Genomic DNA, 21,075 nt, shown 5'->3' with positions numbered 1-21,075 from the left:
CAGCCCAGGGTAGGCACCTTCCTTGATTCTGAGCTTATGCAGCTGAGTCTGCATGGTATGAAGTGGCACTGCATTGAGAGGTGTTTCCATTTAATAAGCTTCTGATCATGAGATCTTCTGCTGAGGTGCCCTGACCAGCAGTGACCTCCTCCAACTCCAGAACACAAGCATTGCTTGAAAACAATCCATTCCATGCTTCCTGATTTGGAGACTCGTAGTTGAAAGCAAGAGGTCAAAATGAAACGACTTTGCAGGGGATTTTTAATAAGGATCATTTTCTACTTCAGGCCCACATCATTTTCACTGAAGTGCTCTCTGTTCGTGTCCCCGTCTGACAGCTATTCCGCGGTATGGCATTTCTCTATGGGACTCATGCAGTCCATATCCTTCGACTCCAGTGGCTCTCAGTCAAAACAGTTCACCCTCGTCCAGGAAACTTGCCTCTTTCATGTACCCTTTATAAATACCTCTCTCTTTGTATTTTAAAATTAACTAATTAATTAAATTAACAGCTGGGGTTTTTTTTTTGTTTCGATCTGGGGAATTTACTCTGCTCCAGCTCCCCTCCCTAAAGTTAAACAACACTGAACAAGCTTTCGTAAGATGAAGGCATTTCATTGTTCTCTTTGCGCGAGTTCTGCTCAGATATTGTTGGTCTTTAAAGGCTGCTGTATTCAGCCAACAGAAATGATAAGGCTATGCACAGACTTCACAATTCAAACAGAATTCATTACATTTAGACACATTTTCCAAATCTTCCTATGCTATATGGCTACTTTAAAAGTATTGTCTTGTTTTTTTTTTTCATAAAAAACATGTTTCAGCTGGGATAGAGTATGCACGTTAACTGTGTTGCTAGAGAAATTATTTCCTGCTGCATTTAATAGTGCTGTAATAATTTCACAGTTAGCTTTCTGGACTCTGCTGACCTGTAAAAGCGCTTGTACCACGCCATTTTATGCTCCTGTCTCCTGTAGGCTTTACAAAGCAGGCAAAGGCTTTTCTCAAGACCCTTTCAAAACACTTCTGTTATTTCTTAGGTGATTGCAATAGTTAACAGTGAATGTAACGTTTATATAGCTTTTACCATCCACGCTGCATTGTTTTCTCTTGTATTGTGTATCTGAGATGTTAGATTGGGTTTGGTCTTCAAAGCTGTGCTATTCTTGGTTAAATGACTCAAACCAGACTGGTTGAAAATCCCACAGATTTGGGCAGGACAAAGAACGATACAGATTTTATTCCCATTCACTGGCTTGGTGGGAATGTCTTAAGCAAAAGTTTTTTTGTTTTTGGATTGTTTTGCCAAGGTCCTAAACACAATTAAATCAGGGTTTAATCTTTGTGAGGGCTTAGTTTTATCGATTTCAGTTGTATGGGATCACATTTAAAACACCTTTTTCTTTGTTTTGTTTTGAAAGGGCTGTACATGCCGAACTGAAACTACTTTCACACATTCTTTCCCTTGAGAAAGCTCTCCTCAGGTGACTGCATTGCTTGCAGTGTCGCTAAGGACAAATTTCACGAACTGCAAGGTCTCCTCTTTCCCCCCCCGTAGCTAAAGCGTCGTTATGAGACGGCTTGCCTTTCCCGATCCCGCTGAGTAACCAGCCTCGATCCGAGGGCGTTCAGCGGGACAGGTGAGGGCCCCGCCGCCCCCGGGCCGCCGGCACTAAACCGCGGCGCGGTTCGCGGGCCGGGCGGGCAGGGAGCCGGCCGAGCCGCCCCTGCGCACCGGGGAGGAGGCACCCCCGCGGGAGCGCTTCGCCGCCCACAGCGGCCTACAGGTTTGCCGCCCTCCGACGGAGCGACGCGGCAGCCCCCCTCCTCCCGCGGCCCTGCCGCGGCTGGGCGCAGCCCGCCGCCCCGGCCCCGCCCCCGGTGACGTCACCGCGCGGTGACGTGTCGCCCGGGCGGCTCGGCGGCGGCGGCCGCCGGAAGCGGCGGGAGGCAGCGTGGGGCCGGCGCTGAGGCGGGTTGGTGCCGCCGGAGCGGGCAGCGTCGCAGCGGCGGAGCTCCAGCCCCTTCCTTCCTTCCCTCCTTCCTTCCCTCCCTTCGCTTCGCTGCAGCGGCGCTACCGATGAGCGGGCTCCGAGCGCCCGGCGGGCGGGCGGCGGCGACGCCGGTGCCGACCTGCCTGCTTCTGCTGGGGCTGCTCCTGCCCGCTGCCGCCGCCGCCGCCGGCGCGGGATGCGAGCTGGAGGCTGCGGACGTTGGCGGTGGCCGGCGGGGAGGACGAGGAGGCGCCGCCGCCTCTGCGGCGGAGACGGCGGCGGTCGTGACAGGTAACGGCTGCCGCGCGTGCCGCCTGTGGGGCGGGGGGAGCATCCCGCCGGCGGGCGGGGGACGGACGGACGGACGGACGGTCGCCTTCCTGCCGGGGCCCTGCCCCGCCCGGCGGGTCCGCGGGGTCCTGGGCGCCTCTGAGCCGCCTCCCCTCCGCCGCGGGGCCGGCCACGATGCGGCTCTGCAGAGGGCGCCGGGCCGGTCTGCAGGGGGTCCGGCTGCGGCGGCGGCACTGCGGTACTGCCCCGGCGGGGGCTGGCCGGCCGCCGGCCCCGCCGCCCCTCCCCGGGACGGAGCCCGCCGCAGGATACGTGCAGGATCCTGTTGAATAGCGATATTGTTGGGATCCGGAGCCGCCGCTTCCGCGTCGGCTGCCGCGGAGCCGCCCGGGCGGGTGGGTGTCGCGGGCGCCGCCTGCCGCGGCGCGGCCCCGGCCCTGGGCCGCCCCCTGCGTCCGCCGCGGCCCCCAGACCCGCAGGGCGCCTTCCCGGCGGGGCGCTGGCCGCCCTCCCGGCCGGGCTGGGGGCCTGCGGCGGGCCCGGGGGAGGAGGTGAGGTGATTCCCGCCCCCCCAGCCGGCGTGCGGGTACTGCTGTATCGCAGCACGGCTGCCTGCGGGGCCGCCCGGCAGCCCGATGCTGTAAAGACGAAGATGTCCATCCCGTGCCCTCAGAGGGGTTTTAGTCCTCCAGAAAAGTGTGGAAAGCTTTTTCGCCTTCACTTAATTATTTTAAAAAAAAGTGAATATATTCATACTACCGTACTTATGGCAAATGGTAATGCCTGCAGTTAAAAACAGCAGTTGCATGGAAACATTTAAAATAGTCTAATTTCAGCAGGCTTTGACGGCTCTGAATTGCTGATATGCATTCTGAATATCTTGTAATGAACAGTAGGAAGCTTTATGGTCTTTAGTCCGTTTACTTAGGAACACGGGATTTGTATGTTAGGAAATACTCAAAAACATTTAGAAGTTTGTAATGTCTCCTAATGTGCTTTTCAGAAGACTCTATAATTGGAGAGAGAGCATGGAAGGCAGAAGAGAGGAGAAAAAAAAGTACCCCTTCTGATTCAAAGCGGTGTGCATTTCTTATCGGAGAAAAACTTCAGATGTTGTCTGAAATAGTATTGACATCCTGAGCTAAAATTACCGAACTTCAGCGGATGGAACATGCATGGGTTTCTTCACAATGTAGCGCTTTAAAAACGTGAATTTTAATTATAATTAATGAAACTTCAACGGTATTGCTGGAGTAACTCTGAGATGGAGATGCAAGGCTATGTGATCTAGTGATCTTGTTTGAGGACATGGCATTTCTGAAATCTAAATTGTCCAGTCTGTTGGCTTGCCATATAAACTGAGGAAGTTGGAACATCCGTAGTCTGTGAAGCAGCAGTCATACCTCCCAAGGGTGTTGTGAAAATGCTGTATTGGAACAGCTTTTTTTTTTTTTTTTTTTCCCAGACCATAATTAATCTGGTTGTAGGTGGTATTAAACGATTCTTGCTATGCATGGTGCTGATGCTGTCTACATTTCTTGCTTAATCAATTTTGATGTGTCAGTCTGTATGGAAAAAAGTAATTTTTTCTATATTTTATGGTCTGTAAAAGTACTGAGACGCTTGTCAGCTGTTGTGGCGCCCGCTTCCCCCGCCCCCCGCAGTGAATCTTACAAAGAAATACATTTATTTGAGGAAATCTAACAGTGGATTTGTTGTGTTACACGACTGACTGGTCTGGAAAATACATATGGTTAAGAGCCATCTTAGAATCAGTTTTAATCTTTAGGAGGTTTTTACCATAGTTCCATGTTCATCGGCTTGATAAATATGGTGTTTCAGTTGATCACGTAAATTGTTTGCCTGTCTGGTAACTAACCTCCAAATAGTTTTAAGTTACTCTTTGCAAAGGTGGAAGAATGCTTGAAGGTTGGGAGAAAACCAGATGACATGTTCAGGGGATGATTTGGGTTCTATTATCTATCACTCTTTCCTTAAAAGATAAACTTACAGATGTGCCATCAAGTTAGGAGGGATTGCCAACACTCATCTGGAAAAGAAGAGAATAAACTTCTAATTCAGTCATTTCCATGGGTTTGAGAAGTACAATCCAGAAGATAAAAAGCTGCTAAGTATAAAATGGTCTGCTAGGAAGAGGCTATCAGATGCTCAAGTAAAGGTGTATGGACAGCACAGCTGTAGGAAATAATCCAGTTCTAGTCACAAATTAATCTGAATAAGTAATATTATGCAGCTGGCAAAAGTGGATACTATCCTTGGATGTGTTGATCCAATTGAAATTACAGAAGGCTTTTATTTTTTTCTTTTTGATTGCACTTTTGTGTCTAGTCTTGAGTATTAAACAATCCAAAAAGTACAGAGGAAAGTAGCAATGTGGATTGAGAGGCTCAGAACCTATGACTGATAAAAAAAAAAAAAAAAAAAAAAAAAAAAAAAAAAAAAAAAAAAAAAAAAAGCTTTATTTTGGGGCGTGGAAGAGGCTGTGGGAGGGGTGTGTATGTAAGAAGTAGTTCACAGAAACGTTTTGGTGTTTTTTTTTTTTTTAAATTATTTCCATTTTCTTTGTTGTTAAGATGTAGGTTAAGAGGAAGTAAATTGTAGTGGGCGAGATTTAGGTTAAATATAGGCTGGAAAGTTTTTGCCTATAACAGTCAAATTACATAGATCGTTCAACAAGTTCCCATTATTGGAGGTTTTCATTTGGTTAGAGAAGAAGCTGGCAAAGATAATCTAGACACTTCACAGAAAAAGGATGTACAATGAATTTTACGACTAGGAAAGAGCCAAAGATTCTACTCCTGTCATATTTCATCAGATATTCAGGGATTTACAATTGTTTATATAGATTATCATTATTGTTGTCTTCCTGTGCATATGTGCCTCTTTAATGGTAGTTTATAAATGACAGCTGTGTATGTAACATCTGACACTGTGCTGAAGGTATTTAGTCACAGTTATGAAAATCAGATCAACAAAACTGTGTTTCCACTGGATGGGACACCATGAGGCTATTTTCTTTTCATTTTGGCTCTGCTTGTTCACTACTTAATTTGGTAGAAAGTTTTAAGGAGCCTGCTATTCTGAGCCTGAAGATAACACTGGGTTTTCACATTCAGTATATTCATTGACTTTTAATTAAGTTGCTTTGTAATTCTGGATAATTGTGGATTCTTTTCTTGTTTAAAACTCTAAATTTAGCATTAATTTGGCTGCCTTTCAGGTGAGACAGAGAACCTGGACCTGTATTTGGCTAATAAATTTCTCTCAAATAATGGCTTATATAGTACTGAGCTAGACCATTTTTAACTACAGCACTACGTTGTATTTACTGAGGAAACAATGGACAACATAATGTAACCTTTTCCTGAAAGTCGTTCAAAGATTTTTTTCTTTTAGTTGAGTTTCCAAGCTGGAACTTATCCATCATCTTAACACACTGAGCTCTTCAAATTAATCTGACTTCGGCATTTGAGAAGCGAGGGTTTCTAGAAAACATGTATTTTTAGCTGCAACTTCACAATTGGTTTAAGCCATTCTCATGTGGGTGGCTGTCAACAGGTAGCTTGCTTCTTTGGAGCTGACCCCAGCTGGCCATGCAAGCAATATTGTTAGCACAAGAGAGCTAGTGGGACTAGACATGCTCATCCCAGTACTTGCAACCCACAAGGAGGGAGGGAATTCCTGCTGCCTTTCTACTTTGTACCCTCTTTGCCCCCAGTGTTGTGATGAGTGCTGTCTGTTGCTTTAGCTTGCAGGAATGTGAAAAGAAATGCAGGCAACAGAAAAAACGATGGATCAGACTCCTTCCTGACATGCTTTAAGCAGTAGCACCAGTGCAAAGAAGAGAGAGGTTGGGACTGTGCAGGTGGGGTCAGCAGTGCAGAAGGGTGGCCTGCCTCCTGTGATGGCATGAGCCTTGCTGCCCGTAGAATTGCCTCACTAAGGTGACTGTGAAACTGTGGTAGTGACCTTTTTGGGCTTGAATAATCCATTTGGAAGTTGGTGGCTGTGTGTGAGACTTCACGTATGGTGCAGTGATTTTTGGTCATGTAGCAAAATGATCTTTGCATGATTCTTTTGGCATGCACTGGTCTTAAAAGGTTGTCAGTGATGAGACTTCTGCCACTTCCCTAGCAAACTGCTCTTTAAGGCTCGTAGATTTCTCTCATGATGAAAACTGAGTATTTCAGGCTTTTTTTTTTTTTTTTATTCCATTACTTCTATCTGTTTGTCTCTAGTTAAGCTTTTCATGATCTGGTCTTATAATTTCTGTTGGGAGGCCAGAAATTTTGAGTCCTTTCTCCGCTAAAGCATGTCAACTTCAAGCTGTCATTTATTTTCTGTCAGCATCTCAATGCAGTCATCTGTCCCTGAAATCTAATTAGTTTCTGCTCTGTTCTCAGTTTCATTTAGTTTTTTCTTAGCGTATTTTTTATTTTTAGTGATAATGAACAGGAGAAACTCAGCAATAGGAGAAATCCAGTAAAGAAACCTTGTGCAACAAGGTTGCCAGGTTTTGATAGCTCAGTCAGCAGTTGGTGAATTGTCATAACTGCAAGATGGAGCTAAACCAGCTATAGCTGGCTGGATTTGCAGAGGGTTTTGAAACAAAGATTAAAAAACAGTTAACCAGGAAAAATCTTGGCATTTATGTAGCTGAGTGGCATTGGAATCCCACTCAGAGATAAGATCTCAAGCACTTGTAACTTCCTTTGCCCATAGCTGAGTATTTTTGCCTTACAGCCTTCCAGTGTTTTTACTGTAACTCTTCAGTGCTTCTGGTAGTGCATTCTGCACCTTCTAGTGTCCTGTGAGCTTTCTTTTCTTGACCATCAGCTTCACCTCTTCTGAAGATTTCCCTGGTCTTACTGTTGGGAATTACCCAGATTATTTAGCTAGTGTTTTCTTTTTCTTGTCTTACAGTTTTGTGTAGTAGACCCTTTCTTAAAACCCCTCAGTGTCCCTCCCTGAGATTCTTTGACTCAGTATCATCCCTCCATCAGCAGGTTTTTGTGTTGCCCTTTCAGCTCTAAGCTTTCTGAAGACAGCTCTGCTTTTCTGGGGACCTCCTACCAGATTCTGGCTAGCTGCTCCTACACAACTTGGGCATGACTCATTTTCTTCTAACTAACCTCAGTGATGCTGATCTGTCATAACTAGGTTGAGCTGCCATGTATTTGTCAAAGGAGGCCTGGACCAAATGACAGAGGCAGTTGATCTTGATAAGATTTCCCATGATGATAACTATCACTATGAAAAACACCTACAAATGTAGTTTCCTTTTTTTGAAATTTGTATGAAGTGAGCAATTTGATATCCTTTTAATTGATTTTTAGTTTGTGTGCTGTAACTTGTATGTCCTTTTTATATTTAATATTTGTTCTCAATCAGCATCGGTGGAGAGGAACATATTGCAAAGAGCTGTGATGTGGGAAAGCTAGGAAAATTACTACACGTTTGGTTTTTTTGGCCATTTTTAACGCATTGTCAAGAACTCCTCAGAAGTCGAAAGTGTATTATTTTGCATAAGAGTTGATTCTAATTTACTGCAGAAATCCTGATGTATGAGAAGACTTCGTTGGATTACTCTGTTATATCCTACCAGTGAAACTGGCTTTTTAAAATACAGGAACTTGAAATGTTTATCTTGACCACATATGGTATGTGTTAAGAGTAAATAACCACTATGTATGGCTTCCCCAAATAAGCACGTATGCATTTTACAAACCAAGGTGAGTTTCAAGTTATTACATAAGTTAGTGTTATTCTGCCTTTGGATATTAGTAAGTCTCTCCTGTTACTATGGAAACTATCTTTGCATATCTGAAAGGGGGAAGGGGTGAATAAAATGATAATGCGTGGTTAACATTTAGAATCAGCATAAACAGAATATGATGATTGTCTGGGTACTATAAAATCTGTATTTGTTTACTTGATCTCTGTGAGCACTTCGATCTTAACCGAAGAGAGTTTATTACTATATCTTTCATGATTTTTTTTTTTCTTCTTTTTTTTCCTCCTTCTGGACCTTGCTCCTTTTTCTTCCAATCCCAAAAGCACGGCATTTTTCAGAGACCTGTTAGAGGAATCCTTAAATCTGTATAATGAAAAGTACTCCAGAGTTTTAACTAAAATCTGTCTTGGAAATTGAAGATAATGTTCTTGTCAGAACAGTTAAGAATTTGAGTTAATAGCACTCATTTTAACAGAACTGTTGACTCATGTGAGTCAACAGAATTTGAATTAACAGGTAAGAACCACTGACCTTTTCTTTTAATCTCATTCTTGTGGTCTCTAGCAAAGACTTTTACGTATATCAGGAGAAAATGTCTTCTGTATGCAGATAATGCTAACTACTGCAGGTGAATCCTGCTTCTCCGATGATTCCTGGATGCAGAGGTGGGAGGCAGCCCCTCACTGCCTATTGCAGCTTGTATCGCAAACCACAAGCAGCACTGCAGAAACGTGGGTAAATTGGCATGGTTGTTGAGGCTACTTGGGTTGTGTGAAGCTTTAACTTTCGCAGTAGCTCAGAATTGAAAGGAATGCAAAGATAGCTTTGATCCTTTTCCTCTAGGCAATGCTTTCTGTTTCCTGCCTTTTCTTCTGCATCAGGAGACATTTAAAAACTGCCCTCTGGTACTGTCTCCAGTTAAAATTTTAATAGCTGATTTTTTGTGTGTGTGTACTTTGTTTCTGTGGTTATTGTTCGTTTGTAAGAAATTGTCATGTGCTCAGCTTCTAAAACTGAGGTGAGCAATAAACAGTAGTTTATCTGAACCTATTTAAAGCTGTGTTTAACAGCAAACAAACCTTGTGGTAGAGTATTAATTTAAACAAATTTTTGTTGAATAAAAACTTGGTGAAGACGTTTTGGATTTCTAAGCTCTGTGTAGTTTCTCCTTAAAATGGGGAAACTTTCCGTACACGAAGGTGTGGTATGAATGCTCTTTCTCGCTTTGTGGTTTGGAATAAAGGAAGGGATTAGTTGCATGTAATTATTGAGCACATGTAGTAATGTTACACAGATGAAGGAACAGTTTTTCTCGGTTCCATCGGGTGACTGTGTGAACTGAATTAGTTAAAATTCAGAGTTATCTGCAAGTTAAATATGTTATTTAGACAGGAAATTTTCACACAAATGGTATTTTATTCTTAATAGTAAATAACTCCTCTAGGCTCCCATTGAGATTGGTCATCAGTAACTCCTGAATGTTTCTTGTTGTTTTTTTTTTTTTTTTGTGTGTGTGTGTAGCATTTGATGAATGAGTGAATGGCTCAGTAGGTGATTTTTTTTTTTCCCCCCCTAGATTTACACTACAGTCTCCCTTTACATGTTGAAATATGTTCAGTGAGCTTTGCTAGGAAATTATCAACAATACTGTTGTCAATCTGTGGAATTTTTTTCGTCCCAGCCACAGGATTTTACTTGAAATGCATTCCTCCCTCCTGCCCCCTCGCTAGATGAAGTAAGCAGGTGAATTTTCTGTTTGTATGCCTAGATCTAAACCAAATAAAAAAAATAAGTCTTGTGTTGTTTCCCTCTAGTTATAGTTTGAAAATGACAAGCTTGATTTGCTTTTCTTCAATTTGAAATGCTACCCAGTATTTTTATTTGAAGAACAACAAGCAAGAAGTATTATATTGTTAACAAATAAACAAAACCACTCAAACCATGTGGTCTGTGACGATTCTCAAACAAATACGAAAGCTAATTTTTCTGAGTAGGAGACTTCCTTCTACTGTAGTTATAATCCTAGATTTCTATATATAGAAGGTTGCAGGATAACTTCTTGCTGTAACATTGTATGCCTAGATGAAAAGTACTGTTGGCTTATGTTATTTTCATTGCCTAAAGACTTAAAAATGATTTTGAAGTGAAAATGAAATTACTTTTTTAGTGCTACGTATTGTTTACTGTTTTGCTAAATATGAAAATTAGACTACATAGTGTCATGTAGCTCCAATTCTTGTATCATGATGTGGCAGGAAGGAAAAATATATTTACATCCTTTCCTGCTTGCGATTTGTAGTTGCAAATGAAATGCATCAAGACAGCTCTGTCTTCCACAGAGTATATTTTTAATTTTTCTTTGAAAGACTTAACTTTGCCAGCACTTTTTTGGAACATGGCTGCCTTAATCTCTTCTCTCCTACCTGGGTCATGTTCTCTGAATATGTCTACTGAAACACTGCTGTCAGAGCCATAGAGGGTATTGTAGTTACTTTGGAAACAGTAATATGTCAGTCTAAAGTACAGATAAGAGACAATGAAATTCATCCCATTGACTTCGATGTATGAACCTGTATGATGTATTCTCTGGGATTTCCTTTTAAGGCTGCATTTTAAGTAAATTAATATTTCGGTTTTGGTCTTATGAAACTGCACTCCTGATAATTGGTCTTATTTTGATTGTGTTGCAGGCAGTGATATGAGACCTGTAGCTCTGCAGTCTTTGAAGAATGTTGCTTTGTTGTTGATTTAAACTGGCCTTGGTGTAGGCTGTTGCTGCAGAGAGGGGTGCTCCTCCTTTGCGCTTGTTGCTTTCTCTCCCTCCCTGCCTATTCTGTGTGTTCCAGCTGCTGCCTTAACATTATTATGGCTGGAGGTGAGTTAGTTTGGGGGAAGTGATTGAGCTGGAAGTTGATATTAATATTTTTTCAGCAGGATCAGGTCCTTCTTTCAGGTCAGTGCACAGCTGTACAAGGGCATCTGTGAGAAGTTAACGGGTTTGGAAGAAAGTAGTATTAACCATTTTAGTAGAAGCCCACGCGTGCCAAGTACGTAGTAAGTGATTGAGAAAGGTGGGTAAGGGAGACTTAGCTACTCATGAAAAGCAATGTTTTACACAGATGTTACCAACTGTGAAGTTGAAAAATGACATTCAAAATTGGTAAGGAGGTATTTCAGCAATCCATAAAATTTGTAGAGGGAGACTTTTAGATTAACAGTAGAGCCAAGATTTTAGTAGGTCTTCTTAAAGAGGTTCGTTATGGTAGATGATAGCAACTTAGCTTACAGAAAAATCCACGTTTTGAAATGAAACCTTTGTTTCTGGAGTCAATTTGGTTTTTACCAGTTGATTTATTTTAAGAGAGAGTTCATGTATCAAAACTAGAATCACTTGCCTGGCATAACTATTTACTTCTATAAAGCATAACTGATGAAATGTGATTTTATTAATACAGGATAATGAAGACGCGTCCCATTCTGATTCAGCTGTAGATGTTTGAAAGAAAAAAAAAAAAAAACAAAACCAAACCAAACCACCTATCTCAGCTCTAAATGCATCCAGTTGACTGCTTTTAAACTTCGTTATAAAGGAATCCAAGTAAAACTGGTTTGCTTCCTTTATTAAGTAAACATCCTTCCTAAGAAACTATGTATCTGTGATGTGTTTCTTTTTTGTCTCAGAAGCACTCAGACACTTGTTTTATGTTGCCTTATGTCTGTTTATAGTATCCTGTGAACAGTAGTCAAGGCTCTAATTTCTCTTGATGTTGACGAGTGGTAAGACTTCTTATTTCAACAAAATGGAAGCTCTGTACACAAGCTTGGCTGTGATCAGGTCCACAGAAATTGCTATTTCCTTACAAAAGAGTGATAAGCAATCACAGGTAAAATGTTATCTTAATGGGAAGAAAAAGGAGGCATCTTCACTGTCCTAGAAATCATGAGTATTATAAAGGAGCCAACTATAGAAGACCGGTAGTTATTTTCATGCTATGAGACCTGGGGGCATTCATTGACAATCAGAAGAGGGTTTAAAAATAGATATATCCCCCCACTTCTCATTTTCCTGGGGGAAGGGGGAGAGCACACCTGCATGCACAGGTAGAATTAAATTAGGAAACTCATTGCAGTGGACTGTTTTGCAAGCCAAAAATGTGTTGTTTAAGGGGAAAATTGTTCTTGCCACCCCCCTTTGTACTGCACCATCTGCTGCGAGCTGGTGCTGCTCAAGGTTGAACGAGATGGACACCTCTGAGTCAGTGTGGCCAATTCATATGGTTTTGCTAATCTTCAGTGAAATTGCAAGGTACCGTTGTGTTTGAGACAAGACAGTTTGTCAAATACTTGCTGTTTTCCATTAGCATTTCAGTTTTGGTTTTGTGCAAATGTTTAAAGTGACTGCTAACATAGAAAGAATAAGGGTAAAATAGCTAAAGGAGAATGTCATGATGTTATAGTAAGCTGCATCATAACTTCTACAGTAAGTTTTTGGGAGATGTTACTAAGTCGAGGTTTTCAACTTGAGGACTGGCAAAATTTTTGCTGGCACTGACTTACTTTGTAAATTGATTTTATTGAACTGTGTTTCTTCTGTTGACTTGTATTGGTTTGCAGTCTCCTAAATGGTATCCTAAGGCTGAAATTTCTTTCCTGCGAGAAGTTAGTAAAATTACAATGACTTTTTTTGTTTTTGATTTTTTTACCACTTTTAGTTTTCTGTGGCCAAAATGCTGTCAGCAGCAGATTAACATTCTTGCAGAAGCCAAAGAACAAGACAGCCATTGTCTTGTTACCCAAATTATTGCAATTATTCTTTAAATATGAAAGTAGTAGTTGCTTATTCATTTGAGTAGATTTTTTTTAAGTTTTAGCACAAATGTTTTAGGAAGTGCCTCTTTAATTCTGGTCATTCATTGTTCTGATGCTGTATTTTTGGGGTCTGTGAAGTGTTTGAGAAGACTTTAGGCAGAGGACTAAGCATACCAACTGAAGATATTGAGTTTTTAGAATACTATAATATTGTTAACCTGCTTAAAGTCTAGATGTAGTGCCTTGCTATCTGTGACAAAAGAACCAGTCTCTAGTCTTTTACCTTCAGATATGATTCTGGGTGAAGTGGAGATTTTAGACAGCTGTGTCTTAGGTAGTAGTGCGACAATTCTGAAGATCAATCAATCAAATTTTTTTTTTTTCTCCAAAAGGTTTCTAAGGCTTATTGGAATGAAAATGATTGTTTCACTGCATCTAGTACGATTGTGAATACGTTAAGTGAAACTATCTGGTCTTGTCGTGGATTCTGCTCTGAAAACTGACTGCAGACATGTTTCATGAATGTGTCTAGTTCCGTTTGCCTTTTTCAGATTTGTTTTGGTGTACACAATAAAAATGAAAGTGGAACTGAAACACTGTAACAAGGACATTCTGCACATGAAAATTAAGAGAAGTATGGTGTTTGAAGGGGTGAAAATTGAGGTTGCTTTTCCAGGGCTGTGCTGTATTTTTGATGATCATAAAGAACAAGCTTAAATCTGGTCTGTTTATTGGGAGTGTAGTAAGAGACTTGTTAGAAGCAGGAAGGAACATGTATTTCACTATCAAGACAGAGCTATAATTATGTTTTCCTTGGCAAGTTTTGCATTCAGGATTTTGGAGAAGACAGACTTAAATATGAAGTTCTCTGGCACTTTCTGCACACAGACCAGAACTGGAAACATCAACTGTAAACTGCTGTGGAAAACAACGGCATATGTCCTGGGATCACCGTGGAGGCTGCCATTTGTACAACTGCTTGGATGTTTCAGAGAGCTCTGTTTGGCTAGTGAATTTAAGATCAGAACTTGAACGTAGAGCATTCTGTATTGTGTGGAACTAAAGCATATAAGGCATTTCTCTTAAGTACTTAACCGCAGGGTTGTTGGATACCTAGTGGAGTGTATACTTCCTGGATATTGTCTTAGTGTTAGTATGTGAAGTAAGTGTAAGTTAGAGACGTGGTAGAGGGTGAATTGTGATGTTCATACTGGTGGCAAGTACAGGTGCCAACACTAATAATGAAGTTCGTAAAGTATTGCAGTTGTAAGTGCTAGGATAAGGTAAATACTGTACTTTTCCTATGCATCTTGTAAGAGTTGTAAGTAGCCTGTTACGCTTGCATCAGTAATGAGCCTTTGGCTCTGACATGGTCACTTGTTGTATGAAATAGCCTCACCTGATGGTCTCAGGTTTCTCACTTAAAAATATTTTGAAACTTGCTTCCTCTTTGGACTATCTCAAACTTCTGTTAAACACAGATTACTTCAAGGTGCAAATTCTAGTTAGTTGATTTGTTAAACAGGCAAAGCCCCTTGATTTTACTGATTGCATGTTAGTAATTTTCTGTTTACTAATTGAAATAGATATGAAGTTTAGTTGCAATGAAAGCAACCTCAATTATTTCTTTCCTAACCTAAAAGATTATAAAGATAATTGGTTATATACCTGGATGTCTGAACATGGGTTAAATACTTCTACTATCATAAATTATATTTTATTTTTGTTACGGTGTCATCATCCAAAGGATGACTTTAAGGTGTCCTCTAGCTCTTGTCTGGTTGTCATTCCTTTCAGAGGAAGTAGGGAAATAACGAGTCGCATTTGGCAGGGATGGCAGAAAGCTTTGCTGTTGGCCTCAACGCTGCTTCCAGAAGGGGTTGAAGCATGTAGGATGGTTACTGGTGGGGTACAGGGCCCAGAGCCGAGGGAAGCAGGCAGCCCTAGCAGCAGCTGTTGCTGCCCACACTGGATATTTCCAGCAGTGAGCCTGCTTCCTTCTCCTTGGCTTTTCTGCCTGGCTGTTGCTCATGCCAAGACTGCAGTTGTTATACTGGATTTTGAGAATGTGCCATTGTTTGGGAGCTGGTGTTTCAGACCATGCAAACTTCAAGATGTGGTGGGAAAAGCATACTTGGGTAGCAATTACTGTGCAGTTTTCTGCTTCACCTCTTCATTATTTTCATTTGTTGTTTAACACTGTTGAGTTCGTAGGGCCCAGAAGTGTTAAAGTGCTTACCCATGGTGTTACTAGATCAGAAGCTTTAAGGGTGGGATTCATTTCACATCTCTTGAGGTGTCGGCATCTGAGCTAGGAATCTGGGCTCCTTCTATAACAGAGTAAACTTGTTTTGCCATGAGGTAGAAAGCCCTGTTCGGACACAGGGGTCACACCACTAACTCTGCTTGCTGTGTCTGTTAAATTTCTGTTGAGTGTGAGGGGGACGCTTAGTGCAGATACAGGGAAAAAATGTTGCTCTCCTGGCTTTATATGAGAACTGTTCTAGCATCAGTACCTCATCCTATTTAAGGAGCCTCTAACCTGTTTAAGTTTAGATATAAACTTAAACACTTTTTGAGTCAGATATTTTTGCCATGTTTCTTTAATGTGTTTAAGTTTTTTGAATGCTATAGAATAAATAATTACTGCTGAGGTTGGATATTAATTTGGTATTTATGTTCACAGCACTTCTTAAGTGCACTTAAGTTTTGTTTTCTATGTCATTTAGCTTTAAAACGTTGCAGGATTAGGTTTCAGCCAATCAGTAATACTACCTAGGAAGCTATAATTAATATGTTACTCAGGGGAGGGGAGGTGGTGTTAACTCCTTCTCCCCATCTTTGATAGCCTTGTTAGCCATAATTTATTACTTTCAGAAGGTTTGAGGCTTCTTAGTAGATTACTTATTTACTAGAGAAGATGATCTATGCTTGAATTCAATTTGGCTTTTGAACTGTTTTACAGACTTCATCTGAATGGGTGGGTTGCAGTGTAAGGAAATTAATTTTTTTTTTTAGGACGTAGTGTTTCAGAATGTATTTTGTAAGATTCTTTTAAATGACTTATCTGTTAAGTCATGCTATTGCATTTGTCTTGCCTTGCCTCCTCCATGCCAACGAATCTTGTGCATGTTTGATGTGTTCTGATTGTGTACCCCAACCTCATTAACAGGCCTTCTCACCTCATTTGATTCACCACTTGTATTTTGCTCCAGTTTAAGAATGGGAAAGGAATACTGAAAAGCTAAATACTTCCATTCTCTGTTGCCAAACTTTTGATGAAGAAATTGTGTGCGTCTTGTAAAGCGCTGGGCACAACAGTGCATAACTGAAACTGCCATGTAGGTTCCAGAAGGAATTTCCATGCTTTGCTAGATTTTTTTTTTTTTTTCCTTTTGTTCAGGTGTATAAGGTGCTCAGCTGGTTTTAGACCTATCCACCTATGTTCATAAGGAGTACCAGAAGTAGAGAGTAGACTGCTATCAGGTAATGTGGTTCTGGAACTCTTAACAGAAATATTTCAGATCTGTAGATAAGACTGAAGCACAGCTATGGAAGAAGGAAAGAACAATTCCACCTCTGCATTAATTGCATCTGGGAACTTCAAGTAACACTTTGTACTTCATAGCAGAATGTTGTGCTAAATTAGAAATTGTGATATTCTCGCCCACAATTGTTCGGTATCATGCAACTGTGATTGGTTTAGTCACAAGCAGAATACTGGTCTGCCTACTCTGTCTTTGCAAGCATTGGAGCGGCTCTTAGTGGTTCATTACTATGCATACGTGTTTTGCAGTAGGAAGGATAAGAGTTGTGGGCAATGTCTTTTTTTCTGATGGCATAGACTTGTCTTTGAAAGATACCAGAGAGACAGAGAAAATCTAAAATCTTGAAGAATGTTGTGTGACATATAATCTGCATCTTGTTAGGAGGCTACAGTTGTCCTGTGTTTGAGGATCTTTCACTAGTTGTTTGGAATATCTGATAGAATTCTCCTGAGTTTCTGTTCCCTTTTTGGGCTAACATTGGAATCTACAGAGAACTCTTGCCTGTTGTATCTAACTAATGCAAGTTTCAATAAATCAACATTTATGCTTAAATTCTGTACTGTACTTCTAAGCATAGCTGAATGTATTTCATGTAATTAAGGCTTCTAGAAATATGCAGGGTAACTCTTTATATGCAAATCTTTTAATAACTAAATAATATTTTTAGAAGTACTGATTTGTCTAGTATAGAATGCCTTATTCTGTCATGTAATTTTTTTAATTAATGCCTTCCCCCCATCACTCCCTTGGGTGAAACTCTGGCTTTGGATGCCTGTTCCAACATTACCTCCACTTTTGGTCACACCTGTTATTTACCTCCGCAGTTGAATGTCCAATGGAACTTGCTAAGCAATGTGTTCAAAAGGAAAAAAAAAAAATCCAGAAGTAGATTTCTGTGCTGCTTTTGCTTTTATGTTGTTTATAAGGTGGTTCAGTTCAGCTAGGGGGTGAATGATATGAGGGTGAGTACTTGAGAAATCTGAAGTTTGTTCTTAATGAATAAATATGATGCAAAGCCATTTAGATTAGTTAGGGCCTTATTACTGTCTGAATATATTTTGACTTTTTGTGTTTTCTGCCCAATTAATGAATGCCTGTATCATTGCATTCAGAGCTGATGGTTGACTGAACACTTAATGTTGGGAATGATTTTTCTGTTGAGTCTAACACGCTTCATAAATACAAAAGGACTTTATATGTGGTGTTATAGCATTAATATCTCCTGAACTGGGACCTTACTTGTGCATAGTGATGCTAGTGAATAACTGAATGTTCTATGAATATGAAATAATCCATTATTAACAGTAGCATAGTCAGCTTTCAGCAAAAGGTGTGTCAAAATTAACTTCTCCATTCTGTCCATGCACGTGCTTGGCCTGATGTTTAATGTGCCAACTAGCTGTCACTGTTGCCCAACCAGATTGTAGAAAGAAGAGAAGAAATAGGAAAATCAAAGGCAAATAAGAGTAACTAAGGTGAGGTTTCCAGCATGGCCTCATGAATGTTCAACAGAAGATGGATGTTGGCTGAACATTGGTAGAGAAACTAAATAAAAATTTCTGCTGAAACGAGGGATGGCCCAGGGGAAAGCTCTATCAAGGGAGAGTAGCGAAGATTGTGTGTGCTGCGCAGTGCATTGTAAAAATGCTGCATCTGTCTAGAAAAAAATATCTTGGCATTAATGGCATTTAGACGTGCAAGTCATTAGGATAGTAGTGGTGACAGGTTTGTTTTGTGTAGTGTTTAAAAGGTTGCATATGTAGTTCCGAGCAGTAAACAAGTTGGGGGAGCTGGGAAATGTTGCTTCAGATTACTTCTTCTCTCATTCTTTTGGTGTGTTTGTTCATGTAAGTAAACAATATTTTGTCATAGCTGTTTAAGAAACAAGTATAAAGCAAAATAGAAATGCTAAATTAAGACACGTCTTTAATTATGTTGTTTATTTTTATATGAGAAATGTGGTGATTCTGAAATTTTCCACTCTGAGGGTGCCTGGCAGGTTACAGTGTGTATTCTTTATTCCACTCATGGCATACTCTGTTGCATACTTTTGTTATGTGACTGGAAGTTGTTAGCTAATTCACTGATAAAACACCTTTTGTTTTTAGGGTAGGGTTTAGTAATTGGTTTATTTTTTTAAAAAACTTGGTTTAGTAGAATTTGTGTTAGTGTATGGATGAGAACTGATTGTCAAAAAATTAGTATTACTGAAATTATGCTACAAGAAACCCTAGAGGCTTTTTTCAGTTTTCTGTAAGTAATTTAGCCTTACTTATGAGTACCTGGTTGCTTTCAAAGAGTTGGATAACAGACAAGGAGGATTGTATCCATGTATCATATTCTTCTGTTGCCTAATTTTTTAAAAAGAATTAATGGAATCAAATTTTGGATGTGACCATAGATCTTTACAAACCACTGAAGTATTGTATTTGGAACAAAGTGATCCTGGGCAGTATTTTTACTGCTTTTATAAAAGAGCAAACTTACTTGCATTTCTGCAGAGTGTTTATCACTGTCGTCTGTTCCTCAGAACTGTTTTGCTAAAATTTCAATTCCTGTTAGGGGAGAGGAGTCAATTTCTGTGGCATCAACTTTTCATAAATACTGGTGTCTGCTTCTTTAAGAGAAAAGTCATGTATATTATCCATGGTGTTGTAATGTGGAAATCCATGGAGGCTCTGTAGGAATACTGGAATCGTAGTTTTTTCCAGAGATGGCTCTGTCAGACAACTGATGCTATTATTCACAAATATGATTTTAGGCATATTATTATGTGCTTCTCCCCCCTCACTGGTCCAGAAGTGACTGGTTAAAACCTTGTTTAAGAACAAAACAGTTTTACAAAACTGGAGAAGTAGCTTATCTACTATCTTAAAATAGCCGTCTACCTGGGGCTTGAGAAAAGGATATTGCAACAAGTCTAGCACATAGCTGCAGCACAGTGATTCAGTATAACTCTTCCTAACAAAAACCTTTTACTAGTTGCCTTATGTCCTGAAGTGCGAAGACTTGTTCCAGACTGCTTGATTTTTATCTTCCCTAATATAAACATAGCTTTATGTTCCATAACGTAGATCTCGCTTTGAGAAAAGTTTGGTGGCTTGGACATGATGATCAGTAGAACTCATTGTCATAACTGTGTATTACACCATGTAAAGGCAGTTTGAGGTTTTTTGGGGGTTGTTTTTGTTTTTTTTGTTTTTTGTTTTTGTTTTTTTTGCTAGTAGCTTTTCAAAATACTACCAATTGGAAAAAAAAAATCGCTGTTTGGTTTATTTTTCTCTATTTTCTATCGTATGCCTTTTTGATATGAAGATCTCCCCTTCTGTTGGAATTACGCTTGTTCGGTTTGGAGATGAGCAGAACAGCACACAGTACTGAAGCAAGGAAGGTGTAGTTACCTCTGCATTTCTCTGTTTAGCAACTTTTAATAGCTGCTTATTAAGCAAATAACTTAATGGAATTAACACCAATTAGCAATCTTTCTGGTAAGAAATTCTCTGCTAAAACATTCCAATGTGTATAATTACCTCAGGTGACTTAGTGCACACATCAGCAATGGTCAGTTGTTCTGCGCCTTCGCCTCCACATCTCCCTCTCCACAGCTCAGGCTTGGATTTCTCTCAAATTGTCGTAGATGACATTTGCTGTTAACATGCTTTACTTTGTCAACAGCAAAATTCAGTAGGAAGGAAGGAGACTGTTATGCTCAGTATCATTTCTGCAATTGAACTTGTAGCTATTCAGCATTGATGGGGAAAAAGGGAAGTCTCGGGTTTTGTTTTGGGTATAAACTGAGAAAGCCCCTGGGTATAAAAGATTTGCTCCATACATTGTGTTCTATATTTCTCTGCTGCATTTGTATCCCATCTCTGAAAAGTTGTCTTTTGTTTGGATTTACATGTTGTACCATCTCTTCTGTTGGGTACAACAGCTTATGAAAAGGATTTTGTACCATTTATTGGCTGTTGAATTTGACTTCAGGTAAAATACTCAATTACCTTCAAGAAACAAAGTCAGCATTTTCCAGACAGAACTGAATGTAGCTGTTTTTCTCCTAGAACATATTTCTGCAATATTTATTGTATTGATAAGGGAAGAGAAAACTCAAGGTACTCTGGTAGGCTGAGTAAAAGGAAAGCATTAAGGGGAAGTGTAGTTTTTCCTTATTTGGTAAACATTTTATGTTAAACAGCAAACAAATGGAGGACATTCTGTCAGCAACCTATTCACTCTACGTGACCAAGCATTCCTGTGGATCCAAACTGAAGTGAACAAGGCAAAATTTTCTTGATTTCTGCTAATAAAATGTTTTACCTACCAAATGATGAATACTACCACCTTTTTTAGAGTAGTTCCTATTAAGAAGCAACATTTTATTTACATATTATGTAAATTTACATATTGTGCATGTTTATGCACAAATCTTTGAAAATGTTGCTTAAATTCTAGTGAGTTATAGTACCTCTAAGTCAATATGTAATTATGGGAATATTACTTCCTTTAGTTTCATCGCATTTCTTGTCTCTCTTCTGTTCCGTAACAGAAGGGAAAGTATCTTTAAAAAAAACCCAAGCCAAAACCAACCACATATAAACACATGTTTTTGTCATGCAAAAATGAAATTCTGTTGATGCTTTCTGGGAAAACAAGAACAAATAGGGAAGTGAAATGCTTA

The 21,075-nt window shown here is 40.2% G+C and overlaps 1 protein-coding gene across 2 annotated transcripts in view; it reads left to right on the top strand.

The window, feature by feature from the left end:
- Positions 1 to 1,969: 1,969 nt before the first annotated feature.
- STIM2 (stromal interaction molecule 2) overlaps positions 1,970 to 21,075 on the top strand; it is a 67,969-nt gene continuing 48,863 nt past the window's right edge. For both annotated transcript variants that reach the window (XM_082315225.1, XM_082315226.1), the window contains exon 1: positions 1,970 to 2,285. In XM_082315225.1, the coding sequence (XP_082171351.1) occupies positions 2,081 to 2,285 (205 nt within the window). In that variant the 5' untranslated portion in view covers positions 1,970 to 2,080. The remainder of the gene's footprint in view (positions 2,286 to 21,075) is intronic.

The sequence above is a fragment of the Platalea leucorodia genome (assembly GCF_965183815.1).
Source record: "Platalea leucorodia genome assembly, chromosome: 6".
NCBI lineage: Eukaryota > Metazoa > Chordata > Aves > Pelecaniformes > Threskiornithidae > Platalea > Platalea leucorodia.
Note: the sequence above shows the minus strand (reverse complement) of the source record. Positions and strands in the feature narration are given on the sequence as shown.